Source organism: Pinus tabuliformis, chromosome 3_1 (genome assembly GCF_031772625.1).
Source record: "Pinus tabuliformis cultivar Carrire ecotype Pingquan chromosome 3_1, CPIR1, whole genome shotgun sequence".
In the NCBI taxonomy this organism is placed as follows: Eukaryota; Viridiplantae; Streptophyta; class Pinopsida; order Pinales; family Pinaceae; genus Pinus; species Pinus tabuliformis.
The window spans coordinates 43,297,745-43,314,584 of NC_142301.1; the positions used below are offsets into that span (position 1 = coordinate 43,297,745).

At 39.4% G+C, this 16,840-nt stretch overlaps 1 protein-coding gene across 1 annotated transcript; it reads left to right on the top strand.

The window, feature by feature from the left end:
* The first annotated feature begins 9,811 nt into the window (after window positions 1-9,811).
* Window positions 9,812-10,819, top strand: LOC149185678 (uncharacterized). The gene is made up of 3 exons (XM_089412462.1): window positions 9,812-10,019; window positions 10,165-10,270; window positions 10,373-10,819. Exons 1-3 carry the CDS (start codon window positions 9,954-9,956, stop codon window positions 10,543-10,545), a joined length of 345 nt encoding a protein of 114 aa, XP_089268588.1. The 5' UTR covers window positions 9,812-9,953; the 3' UTR covers window positions 10,546-10,819.
* Window positions 10,820-16,840: the final 6,021 nt, after the last annotated feature.

Sequence of the window (16,840 nt, forward strand, 5' to 3'; positions counted from 1 at the left end):
TTTCAATCCTTTATCCATAGGAACCTGAGTTTGTTTCCTTGCAAACGTGATACACCGAACACAACATTCTGGGAGAATGCCTTCCTATACTTCTCGGTTCGCTGGGAGGTATTCTACAGTTCACGGTTGCCTGGTAATTCTTTTTACCTAGATCATCCAGAGCAGTCATTTGATCTTTTTTACTCATTAAATTTAAAATATCATTCGAGCACTTGTCCTTTCGAGCTCGTTTCCAATCGAAAGTGATAGAGTCATCTTTGTTTCTTTCTTGACTCTTAAAACATGAAAGAGAACCAGTTTATTTATGCGTCTTAAAAAATTGATTTCCCACGATCTTATAACATCCTATTAGTCTTTTCTAGACCAAATCGTGAGTTTTCACTAAAGAACATTTTAAAGGCTTGAATTTTATCTCTCTTTTCCTGTTAACTAAGACAAGGTCATCGTGGTTGAACCATTTGGTTCACCTAGTTCCTCTTCCTCTCCTCCATCTAAAACATTGTCTGAGGAGCATTCTCCTGAATTACCAGAGTCACTCGAGGACCAAGGTGTTGAACTCGGAATCATTTTGAGAATTCAAACTTTGTCATCTCATCCTCTGCCTACTTCAGATACTAGGTCACCTACTGATATTGTCCCAGAATCTCATCCAAACTCCTGAGAGTTTTCCAACTACTGATGGTCATCTTGGACTAGTTATATATCCTTCGAATCCTTTGTTTGACCCTGTTGTGATATCACCGCAGCATTTGTACAATCTGTACGATCATCCGGGTGTTCCTTTGGAATTATCCCCCTGTACATCTTCAGTCGTTCATTGCCATTTATTCCCAGCGATGGAACCCGAAGGTGATGCTCCAGTTACCTCTTTGGATGGGTCAGAAGTTTCTACTCCATACACTGTCGATGAGGAAGAACATCAATTTCCTCCTGAATTTTTCCCCTATATAGGGAGCATTCCCATCAATGTTTATCGAGATTTACCGCCTAATTATGTGACTTTGGCATAATTGGTCTTAGGTACACCTAGTGCCTCATCACTTTATCATAACCCTGTTTGGGCATCTAGCGCCATGCCTACTATAGGTCCATTCATTGCAAACCCAACCTCCCAACAGGCCGTTACCTCAGTCCTAGTGCAACCTACTATTTTGAACCCTCTTGTCTCGTCTGTCCCAATCACCCATTCAGTTCAACTGATGGTCTTGAAGAATGTTACTGTCAGTTCTTCGATCCCTCCAGTAAGTGGCCAAGTTGTGCCACCATCTGGGGGGAAGAATCTGAGTGTTTCTATGGTGTCAAGCACCACCAATGTGAGTAGCTCACAGGATCACATGGTTGGCATGAACCAACCTTCTTCTATCGTTATCCAAAATCTTGTTGGTCCTACTGGATCAAGAAATGTCCAGTACCAACAGGTTCAAAATCCCGTTGGTCCATCTGGGTCAAGCAATTTCCATATGGTTCTCAAGGAATGGTCAATCCACTTTACGTCCTTTAGTCTAGGTAGTATGTTCAGCCTGGCCCATCCACTTTTCAGGGTGGCTATTCATAAACAGATGGTTGTGCCCATACTATGTCTACATATGTCTATACTTGTGACGTATTACAAAATCATTCTTGTATCAGAGTAGTTTAGTTAGTTTTCTAGTCAGTTTTGATCTGAGTATGGGAATGCCTACCTCAGCGATGATATGTTCACATATATATATTTTGCATTGAATGTTTTTACAGGTTCTGACTGGGGCATCCACAGGATGATCCTTGAAATTATAAATTACTTCACTCTTCTTAGATGAAAAATGCTATCCTCATCTATTACAGACTTCGCACTTTAGGTGGAAATCTGTTGCACTAAAAATTGTCACCGTGACATTCTGCAATCTGTGTGAGTCTATCACCACTCATACTTTCCTCCTTTGCAAGCCTTAAACCTCAGTTCTTCATGTCAAGCCTTGAAAATAAGAGAAATCCCTCAAAAATCTATAAAACTCTGGTTCCGCACTTTCTCTTAGCATTACCTGCGGTTCTGCACCTAATGGTCATGTCCCCTGCGCACCTGACCGCTCTTTCTCTGTGTAATGGGTGCGACCCCTATAAAAGTCAAAAAGGTGCAAGTACATTCTTAAAAACTCACTTTGAGTCATTTCTGGAAGCTTCTAGAGGGAATCTTGAGGTGGCAAGTTCGCTCCTTTAAGGTTCATGCATCCCATACCTTAAGGAGCTAACCCCTTGATGTGAGGAGCTTATCCCTTTGAAGGAGGACTCTATCCCTTCATAGGTGGACTTGTAACTTCCTTCCTCTACACTATAAAATGAGGCATTTGGCTGGTTACTGAGAAGGTTGAAAGCTGAATATTTTTGTGGTGAAATGTTGTTGGAATTCAGTCTTCCTAATTGAGCTTGAGAGGAGAGATTACATACCTTTTTTGATCTCATTGGGAAGAGTGTGAGGCTTGTCAAAGTAGAGGAGATTCCTATTTGGACCCTGGGAAGAGCTTGTACAGCATCAAGGCACCAAAGGTTGTAAAGTTCTTCTATTTCAAAGTTAATACAATCAAGTTTATTTTTCTCAATAAGCTATGTTTTATGGTTTATTTTATGGACTCCTTGATCACCATAATGAACATGTTTTATGATATTAGCTATGCAGGTGTTATTTGATGTGTGCTTGTTTGTGTTTGTAGATTCTCAAAAGGAAACTCTTTCGGATGGTTGAAGGTTGGCTGCTACAAACTAGCGTTGGACTTAAGGTAGGGTCTAACACCTCTATAGTTTTTATTATGAATCGCAATATGTTTAGAGAAAAGTAGATTTGCTTGTTCTGCTTGTTGCTAGATATCTTTAGAGACTAGGGAGATCGGCCTTGTCCACAAGGATGATTTATCCGGCCAACAAGAACTTGTTATCTTTATTCCATGATACATCAATGGAAAATACGTACTGTTCGAAGTGAATCTTGGTGAAAACACAAATGCTTGCGTGCTAACTAGTGTCACCTACTCTAGTCAGTTGTTTTTGGGTTAATCCTTGTCAGATCAGTCAAGTAGAGTAAGCTGAGGGGGAAAACCTTAACAAGCACGTCAGAGGTATATATAAAACTACTTCCCTGAAGGAACAACCTCTTCTGCTTTCAATAAGTCGGGATCCCTCTTCTGCCTCTGAAATAAATAAGTGCTATGCACAGTTATGAAAATGAAAAAATGAAAAGTGAAAAATTTCAAAAATGAAAAATGAATAAGGCAAAAGAAGAGAAAGGCTTCCTGCACAGAGAGGTGATGCAAGTAACTCCGCCGGGGTACTGACTAGGCTCACTGGTAGCATAGCCATGCTTGTGTTCCTGTGTGACTCCGCTGAGGCACTGTCCAAGCCTACTGGCAGCAGAGAAACACCAGAGATGAATTAAGAATTTGACGACTATACTGATTGTGCACAAATATACCCCTCACCCCAATTGAAAAAATTGTGTTGGCTTGGCTTGGAATGTGTGTCGACCGACCAAGAACTTAGCAGATGCTACATCTCACAATCAAGAAAGTGTGGAAACTGAGACGAACATAGAACTGAACAATACTTTTAGAGGTGTTAGACTTTCCTTTCACGAACAGGGTCCATTCAGAGAGCTAGAGTCCTACCAGTGTGTCGCCAAGTGTTGTAGAGGCTACGACTACCCTCCAAAATTTTGCCTTAGCTTAATTTTGGAGCCTCCCTACCAACCATCCTCAACAACATGTCTTGCACTGTCAAGTAAATGAGCTTCAGTGGTTTTCTAGCAGCATGACAGCCTGTGCATGATGGCTTGTTTCACGCCCCTCACAGGATGCTTCCTCGGACTTGGTCCAGCTACTGGCTGAGCAACTCCCTTAATAAATTACACAATTTTGGAGGGGAGCTAGCCTTCCCTCTAGAAATTGTGCAATCCTGACTGGTAGCTTGTTGGGCTCAGAAATTACACAATCCTGCCTGTCAACCTTTCGAGTGAAAACTGCATAATATGGCCCAACAAGACTGCTCATCCCAGAAATTGTGTAGTTCTAGGCAACAGTCAGCTGCTCAGCCCAGAAATTGGTCAATCCCTCTAGGTAGCCAACCCAGCTCCCTCCCAGAAATGCACAAATTTCTCCCTCAAGAAAGTAGGTTGTTGCATGTGCATTGGGTTAACCGGTTTCACCCGAGATTGAGAAAACTTGACTTGCATGGATGGGCTGATTTTTCCCGAATTAGAAAAAAGCATCATGTAAAAAGCATCCCTAGATTTTAGAGAGCTATTTTTAGTAGCTGGAAGTTACATGCAAAGATCATTTTAGAATCTTTCCTCCAAGTGTCACTTTTTCCTAGATTTGTGGCATGCACATCATGAGCCTCAAAATTATTTATTCGACGCTTCATAGCTCACTTATTCACATCGATCTTGGAGCTTTGACATCCCACAACACATCTAGGAGTCTTCAACACATCCAACTCATCTATTTATGGGTAAGTCTGCTCAACTTGTATTTTGTAGCATTTCTGTCGCTTTATGTGTTTTGGCTTGTGTTAGTGTTGTTTGCTTGATTTCTATGAATGCTTGTTGTCGTTTGCATGCATATTAGCTCGTACTAGCACCATTTCAATTTTCATTAGACTCTTACCAATATCGCATGAATGCCACTGTTTTGCATGAACGGTCGTTGATTCAGTGACTTGCTTCACACACATGCATGTTGTTCTATTTTCTGAATCTTGCATTCACTGTTTGCATGCAAGATCATTCACTCCTACTTACACTCAATATCGCCATGCATTCACATCCCCATTTTCTTTTAGTTGCCCATTGGTGGGTCTGGGCAACCTTGGCCTGGACTTTGCCTTACCAAGACAACATTACGCAATCCTAAGAGGGAAGGCTCTACTTTCCTCCCAGAAAATGTGCATTTCTGCCAAGTAGTTGTCCTCTAGTCTTACAATGTGCAATTCTAAGAGGCAGTGACTGCTGGCCCAGAAAATTGTGCAATGCAATCACTGGGCCTGCAACTCCTACCAACTAAAATTGTGCATTGTGCAATCCCAGTAGCTAGCAGGCCAGTGTGGATTGTGCATTGTAGAATTCCAGTAGTCAACCAGCCTTCCAACAGTCCAGACTGCCTTTTGCATAGTTTTAACAGCCAGTCTCCTGGCCTCCCAATAAAAATTGTGTAATCCTTACCAGTCAATCCCCAGGTATGTTGCATGTCGTTCCTCAAGTTCGCTTTGGTTTTAGCTGACATATTTCTTTCCATGCATGTTTCCATGTCTCGTGATCTAGTAGGTGTTCGTAAGCCTCTCAGCAGTTCAGGATCAATGACCTCCAAGAGAGCAGGATCAAAGGACACCGATGAAAGTGCAATTGGAGCAGTAGTTTAGCGAGTGTCTACAAGTTTTCTGATCTTTGAAGACACCAAGCTGACTATAGACAAGGACATCAAGCTGAAATGGCAAGAGGTCAATGATGCATTTGCAGGCACATTTGGGGAAGACCTCGAAGACCGGAAAATATATGTAAACATTCACAAGTCCAGCTTGTACCAGATTGCATGCAGGTATCATGTGTTCCCATGCACGGACATGATACATTGGATCATCTCGCATACTGATCCTGAGACGATGACATTGAGTAGCGTCAGTGGGACGGAGATTGCTAGCTTCAGGGTACATGATTATGATCAGATGTGCCATATGTCGAATCCAATGATCACCATGGAGACACCCTTTAGCATACCCAGCAACAATGCCAACTCTAGGGATATCTTGAAGAACTGGGTAAAAGAGTCAACCAAATTCAGGATGACACCCAACTAGATTTACAAGACAAAGATATTGTAGAAGGCGTATCAGTACTTGGTCATCTTTACATGTTGCCTGTATGGCCAAGAAGGCAAGGGGACCTTCCCACAGAGTTGGGTGATCGCGTTGAACCAACTGGCCAGTGAAGGCAAAGCATGCAACTGGTTTGACATGTTGGCTCACCGGCTGAAGGAACAGGCAACAAGAGTTCGGTAGCTGTCCAAAGGTTAGCAAGTAGAAATCTACATGTCCGCTTACATCTTGGATGCAATCTATTCCCGTCAGGAGTTCCCAGGTTTGAAGTGGGCATGGACATCGACGGAGACCTCTATGAACACTTATTTTAAAATGTTGTCCGAATGCAGCTTCAGAGGAGTTATCACACAGCTATCCGATCATTTTGTCACCACGGTGTACAAGATGATATTTGAGCAGGATCCACCTTACATGTCGAAGGTAGTAATGGAGACACTAATCGATATAGCAGATTGGTATGCCTCACCGTCCGACACCTTCATACGGATGTACATCACAGAGAAGCCTCCACATGTTCTACCGAAGTTTTCCATGGACAAGCTTGTCATGCAAGAAGTATCATACCACATCTCGATGGGATTGTCAGCTAGGCTGCATCGGAAGAAGAAGGCACCTTGGCCCACTCTTCCGTTGCGGATTGGGTTATACGAGATAGATAATTTCAAGAACACAGATGTCTAAGCAGAGGAGATAAAAAAATATCCTTTCGACACCCGTAGTTACAATCTGTATGACCTGCATTGTTTTGTAAAAGATCACTGCGTGACAGTAAAATTTCAATGGATCCACGGGGCATATCATTGGGTGGAGGAGGACCCATGGAGATATTGTCACAACTTCTCCAAGCCCAATGAACCGGTCGACATCACTGTGGAATGGTTAGTGAAGCAGCATCCAAGAGAGCTCCAGCAACAGCAGCAGCAGAGGTAAACATACTGGTGCGCGACAAAGGCAAGAGGAATATTGTCAACAGTGTGGAAGCAAAATAAAGCTACAAGTTTCGAGCAGACCCACCTATGCAGAAAGAAGCTTTGGCAATGGAGGCGAAGAGGAAATAACGCGATAGGAGGAACGTGCAAAGGCAAAGAGAAAAACAGAGAATGGGGGAAACATATAAGGAGTTGCATGAGTTGAAGGAGCAACTCTGGAAGGAACAGGAGCTGCACAAACAGGAGAAGGAAGCGCAGCAAGAATAGGTATAGCAGGGGGCACAACATGTACATACAGATGAAACTACACCCATACAGGTAGTCGACTCATCCGAAAAGTTGGCACCAAGGAGAGGGGTGAGCAATCGTAGTCGCAGGACTTCGTTCAAGAGATTGAACAAGTACTTGAGTAGATGGATACAGACAAGGAGCAACAAGAGTTAGAGCAAGACATCGACCTCATGCCTCATAACTAAGAGGTTGACCCACCAGCTTCACCGGATCTAGAAGTGGAGCAAGTCCCAAGTGACCAAGGAGACACTGAGATCCTTGGAGATAATCCAGAGGGAGAGATGCACAACATCTCATTCGATGAGTCCTAGCATAGAGTTGTGCAATCTCACAGAGTGTCTACTCTGGATGATCACACATCTCCTGTGCAGTTTGAGGAACAAGTGATCGTGTCTAACGTGCGTAAGCATCTAGCAGCATTGGTCGATGCTACCAGAGCATATGCCGAAGTCACTATCTCGAGTGTTTGCTTCCTGATAGCAAAGAACAAGCGAATGGCTAAGGAGTTACAGACGACCAAGCAGGGAGGAGAACTGGTTATAGCATCTGCTCGAGCAAAGTTGAAGAAGGCAATACTGGATGAAGTATTGTACCTTGACACAGTCATGCGGGTGTTGTATTCCAAGTTTGGTATAGTGCATAAGGCAGTTGTCCATCTCAATGATTAGTAGCAACAATGTGCTAGGAGAGCACGTATCTTGTCGAACGTGCATGCTGTTGTTGATTACATGCAAAAATGGACAATGAGATACAAGGGAGCCCTGTTACACTTGCCTAAGATGATGAAGCCCAGAGTGGTCAAGATGAAGGCATGCATCCAGAGTCAGATCCAGAACTATGAAGATCTCCCGCAGCTCATCACTAGTTCGCAAGCTTCCCATGCACAGGTATTTAGGAGCATGGATGTTGTTGTGCGCACACATACGATCCCATCTATTGGGACACTCACCCAGGCAAAGACAAAGGCACAGGTCTGACTGGATCTTGAATCGTACTTTGATGAGTTGATGTGCATAGCCACCAACCCAGACTTGGTGATTAGTGTAGACACCATGCATTAGTATGTCGTTGATCTAGCCACACTCAAGACAATGATGCACATGTTATCAGATGAGTTGGATAGATGAGCTCGAGCAGTGTACCAAGATGCTATTAAGGCAAGAGTTCATTTGCATAAAGTTGTCACCTTAGATTACACGGGCACCATCGTGGACTACCGAGCTTGGCATCATTTCGCTACTGTCAACCACTGTGAGGATGTCGAAGAGTTGGTCTTCCCATAGTTGTCCGAGCCATAGTGATGTCTCGCATGGCTTGCTCAAGCCCATTTTGTCTCACATGGGTACATGTACAGATTGTATGTAATGTCTTGTCAAGTGGAAGTTCAAGTGTCAATAGTTGGATGTAACAACCATAGAGTAGATGAAGAGTCATGAGGGTAGATGAACTGTTACAAAGGGGAATGTCAAGGGCCACCCCACCCTTTGCTATATATAATCCCTCATAACTCATTGTAGAGGCTTTTGGTCAGCCAAGCTTCTGATAGGAGTATCTTAGAGAAATCTTGGACAGTATTGTAACAAGCCTTGGCTTCTCCACTGTGCAAAGCTAGTATAACTCTTTGGAGGAGCAAGCAACAATGACTGTAACGTTCCACTGTTGGAACTAGTGGTTGGTCATGGTTGTATTGTATGACTGGGACTTTCACTTCTTAATATAACAAAGCCAACACCTTTTATGCATATGTCGTATTGTATTTCAGCGATCTTGTTTACTCTAAATGATATATGTATTGTTTGCTTACGCATGCATATGTAGCTATATATATATATATATATATATATATATATATATATATATATGTATGTATGAATCTTACTGAAATGTATTGTTGGTTTAACCATCACTTTGGATTGCTAGCTTACTTGCCTTCAATGTTGTGATGAATCTTTGCTCGTGTATTCCCTTCTTAACTCCATGCTTTCACATGCTTCCAAGGGGCGCACTCACCTCACCCTCCGTGTGTTAGAGCCTCTCATGCACCTTCCTTGACTTGCCGCATATGTCACACTCTTGCTAACAGCAGGGACATCTTACTTGCCTTTGTGTGAAACCGCGGTCAAGGCGATACCGTACAACCCACTGCTAGGACTCCTACACCAAATGGCCTCATGTCTAATTAAAATTTCTTACTGGGGAGATCCCCTAACATGTTGGCGGGTTCAACACCATTAACAATAAAGTCAATAATATTTTTAAAGCCAATAATATTTTTGAATTTAATGAATTTATTCTCTTAGAAAAACCCTTTTAACATTACATTTTTAGTTCTTATAACCACTTAAAATTACATTTTTTCTCCTTTTAAATCAAATTTTAGGGAAAACGTGCTTAAGAAAAAGCAAAATACCGGGTTTCGAGAAGTTCAATAAAAATAGTGACCCCGTTAAACTAGCGCATAATACTTAAATATAAAACATTCATAATAATACCTAATCATCAATAAAACACAGTAATGGATAAACGGAATCAGCGGGCAAGCGACGTCGTAGGTCTTAGCTCCAATAGCTTCTCAACGTATATACTTGTGGACCCTGATCCAGAAATCTCTCGTAATACTAAGGATTGGGCTTCCATTTATTAAATGAGATTGTCCTATCGCTTCGCAACCAATAGCTTTGCACTCAGCGCGTGGGTGTGAGCCCACCAGTAGCCAGCCATGATGTAGGGATTTCACTCCGTTTCCATTTGCTGGCATTTCATTTTCGTCAGGATTTCACTTCCATTGTATTCAGATTCCATTTCCCTTTCTATATAGAATTCTCATAAACTGGAAAATAGATCAAGCGATCGTTGAAGCTCAACTGATCTTTGCGGCGTTTAAGGGACTTTAAAATGCCAGCACTTGCAGGAGATGATCGCCCATTGAAGCCCTCCGGATCATCGTCTTATATTCTCCTGGTGAGTGAATTAGTGATTCTGTAACAAATTATATTATGAGCGTTCTCAATGATCAACAAATTATATTATTGAAATTTTGCTGTGCGTGGTTGAATCATGTGGATCATTATTAAATTAAAATGGTTGGAGGGGACTGATGATGCAGGTGCAACACTTAATTGAAAAATGTATTGTGTTCAACCTGGATCGAGGAGCATGTGCGGAGGCGCTTTTGAAATACGCCAATATCCTACCAGCAATAACCATCACTGGTGCTTAATCATAAACCCTACACACACATACACCCCGTTTCTTCATACAAATTCAAATATCTATTCTGTCATTTTCTGTTAGTTACTTTTTGTGATTTGCAGTGTGGAATGAATTGGAGAAAGAGAACAAGGAGTTCTTCTCCTCCTATTCCAGAAACATGGAAAACAGAAAAGAAGAGGATTACTGTGGCCGGGCGGCGCCCGAGCAGATGTTTGGAGAGGCAGCGGCTCAAGTACACCTTCAGAGATTCGATCAATATTTTTCTAATTACTGATAATATTGCGTTAGGATTTTACTGTTAATATTGTCAACCACTTCAGCAAACCTATAGACGAATGAGGAGGGATTAGTTTAGAATGTTTTGTCTTGAATTTCATGGTTTGGTATGTTCAGTGTATAGCCTCCCATCCAACATGAAGATGATGTATAATTCCATATAAGTATAATGATCATACCAGAAGCAGCAACTTCGGTTGTTTGTATAAAATATGTAGTTTTACCCTCTAAAAAGTTAAAACAATATGGATCTGTTTTTTGTTTTTCCTCTACTCAAATACTGTGCTATACGCTGTTTTCATTTCGTTTTATCTATAATTAGACTGCAAACCTGAAAATAGAGATATTAATTTTCAACGTATTCTCCACAGAACTTTGATCAATTGGGTTTATTCAGAGATATTAATTTTAAACATTTCTCAACATAATTCGCTTGTGTGATACAAACATCTCATCTTCGCTTAAGAAACATCACGCTTCTGCTCATTCTACTCCTACTGTTGTCTCCACCGCTTTTAAGGCAAGGGTCCTCTCTTGCGTTACAGCCCTGTTTTTCATCCCTATCGTCTCTCTTCAACGCTTCCATCGTCCCCACTTCTCTCCAAAAACATTTGATAACAGAATATGCTTCACTTTATCCAACCCAAACGAAAATAACTTTATATTGATGGCCAAGACTGATATGATACAAAAGAACTCACGTTAACCGAACCAGTAATCTACTAAAACCTAAACCACACACCAGTAGACACAAACAATCATCATTTGAAAACTAAACCACAACGATGAATGCCCATTGAATATATATATATATATTAACAGTAGTTTAGCGATGTAAATTAAATCTCTAATAAAAACCTGTACACATCAAAAACATTTTTATTATATAATACATTTCATATTACCAAAATTAAAATAAAAAATAGCTACTAATTATAAAATAATAATGTTATTATTATTAATTAAAAAAAGAATTAATATATAATACAAACTAAAAAGAATTTAAATATAAAGATTTACCATATAATATCATGAAGATTTTTAACTCATAAATTATATGACAGTTCTTTTAATTAATTAACTTAATTAAAAGGAAATAACTACTTTTGAGATAAATCTCAATATTTTATTTATGATTATGTCTAAAAATATTTTAAAATATTTTATGAAGGTTTAATCCCTACCATCCACCCAATAAATTTTTATTATTAAATTAAAATTCTAAAAGTTGTTGGAATTATGATTACACTAAGAGAGAAAGTGTATCAGTATAATGACCAATTCAAACAATTCAGTACAACAATTAAGCAAGCAACACATAAGAACACAAAATATACATGGAAACCCTTAGACCGATAAAACCACAAAACTTATCTATTTGAATATTATTGTAGGCACCAACATTTTGTTACATCAATTTACTGTCATCGACCGAAAGGAGACACCCATCTCTGCATTTACACGAACCAACCAGAAGGAGACAACTATCCCCTCTACTTTATAAGCACCAACCTAAAGGAGACACCTATGCCCTCTAATTACAGGCATAAACCTAAAGGAGACACTTATCCCCTTTGATTTACAAGCACCAACCTTATCTGCTTATCAAATCCATTTTTCATCATATTCTCAAACTACATCCATAGGTATTCCATTTAATATTACTCATTCAAATTCCTTGATCTCTAATCTTACTCTTACCTCTTTACTTACAACAACGATATTCTCTTTCTTGGTTAACTCACATATCCTTGTACATCTTTGCACTTTACATCTTCATTCTTCTCTTTACTGACCTTGATCTCATACTACTCCTCCCTTACTTGCACTCTTTTTTGCTCTCAACTCAACTTGCAACTCATATTTGCATTTTGATTTGTTCTATCTCCATTTATCCATGCTTAACATTGTTACCACACTTCACTCAGTCTATTATTGTTTTATTAACCTCACAAGTTTTTGATATACCGTGAGTATTTACCCTCTTCGCTTATGCACATGTTCAAATTAATGTTTCAATTATTTTTTTCTCTACTTTTATGGTTTATGGCCTTTCGTTACCAAGGGTGTTGATCCATGGTATTGACCCATAATATCGTGGGTTGATTGAATCACTCAATTCAATGTGCTTACATGCTCTCCATAATTCCTTGGCTCTCTTGGTCCTTACTCACAACTTTTCCGCTACAACAGTTACACAATTCATATTTGCAATGGCACTAACCTTTGTTACCTGATAACACTAGCTCTCTTCCATCAAAGTGTTTATTGCTCGTGCCCTTCACATATGCCAATGTCCATGCATGGGCTTATCATATCAGGAGAATTATATACCAAAACAATTTGTCCTTTGCATTTTCTAAGCATGGTGATGATCAACCCTTAGCAACTATTTCTTAACCCAGCATGGTCGAGGCTCTTGAATATCTCCTACACATATTGAATGTTGAAGATCCTTCAAAACCCAAGAATTTAAGATTTATATGAATTGGCATTAGTGACCAAATGTGATGACCTTGTCCCTATCTCCATATCAAATTCCTTAGCTCTAAGTTCTTGATAGTTAAGCATTCATGATTGTTGGTTGTGACAATCGTCCTAACATATCTCTTTAGTATACTCCATTTGCAACCATATTGCTATTGGTATTTTAGCTACAAGTGCTAAGTCGTTAGGCCCTCATGACCATCCAATGTGACCTTAGCCCAAACATACCGCTCCAGTAGATAGATCTGACCTTGATGGAGATATCCAACTTGCCTGCATTTGTTGACAAATTTCTCATCATATTGATACTTCTCATTCTAGACTGCTCTAATCCATGATTAATTTGACCTTAGAGTACCTAGTAGCCTAATATGGGCCCACAAGGGCTAAGCCCCTGTTTTTCTGTGACTGAGGCCTAAAAACCAAGTTTTTTCACTTTTTTTTCCCAAAATAAAATATACTAGAAAACTTCACTACATAATGTACTCGTGCAAATACCAAGGACAATGGATCTGCCAAATCAATCCACCATGGACCAATCAAGGTATGCCATGTGGTCCTACGTCCATTTCATCTACTACATCATTTATGCCATGTCATACCAAATATTGTACTTGGAATTTATATTAAAAAATTGGACTCTAGTGTCTGTTTCTCTGGTACGAGACCTACCATTTCCACATCACCTGCCAAGTCACTTGCCATGTGATCTATTGAGACCAATCAAAACCTACCATGTTTCTAAGTGCTAACATGTACCTGCCACATGTCACTTTCCAATCATCTAATATATTGGACAAAATTCCATTTTTTCCTACCACGTTTCACTCCCTACTTTCTCCATGTCATTGGGTCTTCCATCTATTATCCATGTGGTGCCACGTCAAAATACTTCCATGTCATATTAGATACTAGATTAGGTGAATTCCTTGCTTTAACCACCATCTATGTGTGAACTCAATATGGATCTGCATCATTGGATCAAGGAATTCACAGTCATTAGATCCATTGCATGCACAAGCACACTTTAAACTATGTGCATGTTGTGAGCCCAATATTTATCTTGGCCATTGATATTCATACCTAGTACAAATGTATACCATTGAACTTCTCAAGGTAATCCTTCATAAAAAAACAAAGTTTTGCTTTGTGAAACACCAATTTTCGCTCAATTGTTGTGTAGGTGTGCCATGAACAACGCTTCCAACACTAAACTTGGCCTTTTTCTACTTGAACCACCCTACTCATCCTTTTGTTGTGTGAATTTCATCATTCAATGTGAGTGCATTGTGGAAGCACCAAATTCAGTTGGCCCATGTATCCTCTAGGCCCTCTATTGTTGCCCTCTACTACTTGATCTTGGTTTGTCTCCACCTAAGCTTCCTTGTGCACTTACTTTAACATTAAATGACACTGCCTACTTTCTCAACTCTTCCTTTCACATCAATGACACTACATTTGACATCAATGACATCACACACCTCCAACAATCTCCCTCTTTTCCATTGATGGAAACTGCTAGCATCCTTGTGTATTGGAGCACTACTGCCAACCTACGATGCCTCCAAGCACTCAAAAAACTTGCAATCTCTACACCTATCAGCACCAATTTCCAATCTATGCACCTCTATATATCAAGTGTTAATATCCCCCCCTTTGACATCAATGGAAAATGGCTAATCTGTAGCTTCCAATAATTTTTTGATATAAATAACACCACTTGATGCCAATTCCAAACTCCAATTTTGGTTGAGACCAATTCATTTTGATGGTGCCCAACTGTGCATATGTACCTTAGATGTTGACCACCCTTTGAACTGATGTTACTGGTTATTTACAAATTCCCCCTATTTTAATATAAAATAATTGATGCTACTCATGCTCTTCACTACTGATGGTTTGACACCATTGGATACGTTGATTCCAATTACTGATGTGGTTGTTCATACAAATTGTGTATATTCTAGAAACTCTCTCTTTCATCATTATTCTCCAACAACTCACTTTCTCCTTAGGGTTGTGATCCATAAACTACCATGGATATTCCATTGCACATTTTGTCACAACAAATTTGATAAAATTATACTTAAAAATCCTAAAATCTACATTGTTACAAATTTATTCCTCTTTAGATTTATAGTTCTGTAGATCATTGTTAATAGAATATTCATGAAAAATTAAAATGATGTAGAAAATAAAGAAAAATTAAATAGAAGTCCACACACACATTTGACACAAGATATGACCTAGGAAACCCTTTCGGGAGAAAAATCTAGCTAGAACGTCAAGCCAATCTGATCTCTTTCTCTTAATGAAAAATTTCTACGAGTATAAAGAAGTATGGCCTGTGGCATGTGGGCTACTACAATTTACAAATCCTCCTTGTGTGCTCTATCTCATATCCATCTCAATTATTTTTCTCATCTATGGAACAAATACACTTCAAACAATGGAACCCCTTTTCCTCGTAGTGACTTGGTTATAACATAGCGTGGTAGCTTCTAGTGGTTAGGTTTGACTACCTCAACTCTTAGCCAGAGTTACAGTATAGACTCTTATAAAGTATTCTTCATCATAATCACATGGCTAGACCCCTTTTCATGAATAATGGGGCTGACATGACATCCTCTCGAATTATGGTGGTGAAAATAGGAAGGTCAACTTTTGAGTGCCATAAGTTTTGCATACAAACTCTGATTGACATCATTCTTATGTCATTGGAAAGGTCTTTGTGTGTAGAATATGAAAATAAAGTGAGATACTAAAGATAAAAAGTTTTACCCCCCAAAAAAGGTCATTTGATGCCTAAAAACGCTCTTAGAAGGTTTCATAGCCTATTTTTTCTAAACTAGGTTTCACTGGTAAATCTGGTAGTGTGGGCTTATTCCTCAACTTTTTCCTCTCTTAAAGCATCAAGTGGATGACAAACAATATAATGATCCAATCTAGATCAGAGTTCTTATATAAATCGATTCTCATTATGTCTACTTCTTTTGATAATAGTGAGCAAAGATAAGGCTAAAAATAAATAACCGACCAATGAAACACATAAAAGCAGAAAAATAAGAGAAACATTGATATGCGTGGTCGACCCAATTTTGTCTATTTCCATGGAGAAACAATAAATACTTCCTTTTGTATTATATAGCAAATTGAAGGGTTATAACCTGCAACACATATGTTGTAACTTCCCCTTTGATATCACATAGTCTCCTCACTTTTTCTTGCGTTGAATAATACAAATATGCAATACAATTCCCTAAGATAAATAGATGGTTTCCTTATAGGGAAAAAAACCCCTAAATTAACATAACTTCTAGCATCATGTATTTTGCCTAATTAAATTGGTCCATATTAACTACAAAATCACAATATTTTACAAGGCAATTTTCTCAAAAAATGCTTTCATGGGTGTTTCTCGTGAGCCCCCGCCGGGGGGGATTTAAAGCATGTTGCCTCCCCCCATGGATCCCCCTACATATATAGTGGGGGGAAAGCACCCTCAGACTCCCCCAGTAGGGACTAGGATATAAACACAACTAAAACAAGACCTCTGAATTATGAAGATAATCAGGCTCCACACCTAACAAATGAAGTTCTTTGATTGTGCTTATGTTTCCTTTCACCCATGCTTCTCTTCAAAAAAAAAAACTCTTCTTTTATTTGTAACTTGTCCCTTTGACTATAACATGATACTCTTTGGAAACAAATATTTTTATTTATGCAATTATGTCTCACTAATGGGCTACTCCCCCTGAGATTATGTTCTGTATCTATTTTTATTAGATCAATATTATTCTTTAGGT

Coding starts and splice junctions, on each gene's coding strand:
- LOC149185678 (XM_089412462.1), top strand. CDS start 9,954: ATGCCAGCACTTGCAGGAGATGATCGCCCATTGAAGCCCTCCGGATCA. Junction 10,020..10,164: donor CATCGTCTTATATTCTCCTG/GTGAGTGAATTA, acceptor CTGATGATGCAG/GTGCAACACTTAATTGAAAA. Junction 10,271..10,372: donor ACCAGCAATAACCATCACTG/GTGCTTAATCAT, acceptor TGTGATTTGCAG/TGTGGAATGAATTGGAGAAA.